Source organism: Apaloderma vittatum, unplaced genomic scaffold, assembly GCF_000703405.1.
Source record: "Apaloderma vittatum isolate BGI_N311 unplaced genomic scaffold, ASM70340v1 scaffold25810, whole genome shotgun sequence".
Lineage (NCBI taxonomy): Eukaryota > Metazoa > Chordata > Aves > Trogoniformes > Trogonidae > Apaloderma > Apaloderma vittatum.
The window spans coordinates 5,847-6,243 of NW_009693255.1; the positions used below are offsets into that span (position 1 = coordinate 5,847).

At 59.7% G+C, this 397-nt stretch overlaps 1 protein-coding gene across 1 annotated transcript in view; it reads left to right on the forward strand.

Annotated features, from left to right (window-relative positions):
- Positions 1-397, forward strand: part of MEX3A (mex-3 RNA binding family member A) — a gene marked incomplete at its 5' end in the record, with an annotated part of 1,200 nt that overhangs the window by 266 nt on the left and 537 nt on the right. The window contains 1 exon segment of the mRNA XM_009878449.1: positions 6-395. Within this exon segment, the coding sequence (XP_009876751.1) occupies positions 6-395 (390 nt within the window).

The window sequence follows — 397 nt, forward strand, 5'->3', positions numbered from 1 at the left end:
CAAAGGAGCCACGATCAAAAGGATTCAGCAGCAAACCCACACCTACATCGTCACGCCCAGCAGGGACAAAGAACCCGTCTTCGAAGTCACGGGGATGCCCGAAAACGTCGACCGGGCGCGCGAAGAGATCGAGATGCACATCGCCATGCGCACGGGCAACTACGTCGAGCTCAACGAGGAGAACGATTTCCATTACAACGGGACGGACGTGAGTTTCGAGGGCGGCCCGCTGGCTTCCGCCTGGCTCGCTTCCAACCCCGTCCCTCCCGGCCGCGCCCGGATGATTTCGAATTCACGAAACGACAGCTCCAGCTCGTTGGGAAGCGGCTCCACGGATTCTTATTTCGGAAGCAATAGATTGGCCGACTTCAGCCCCACGAGTCCCTTCAGCACGGGC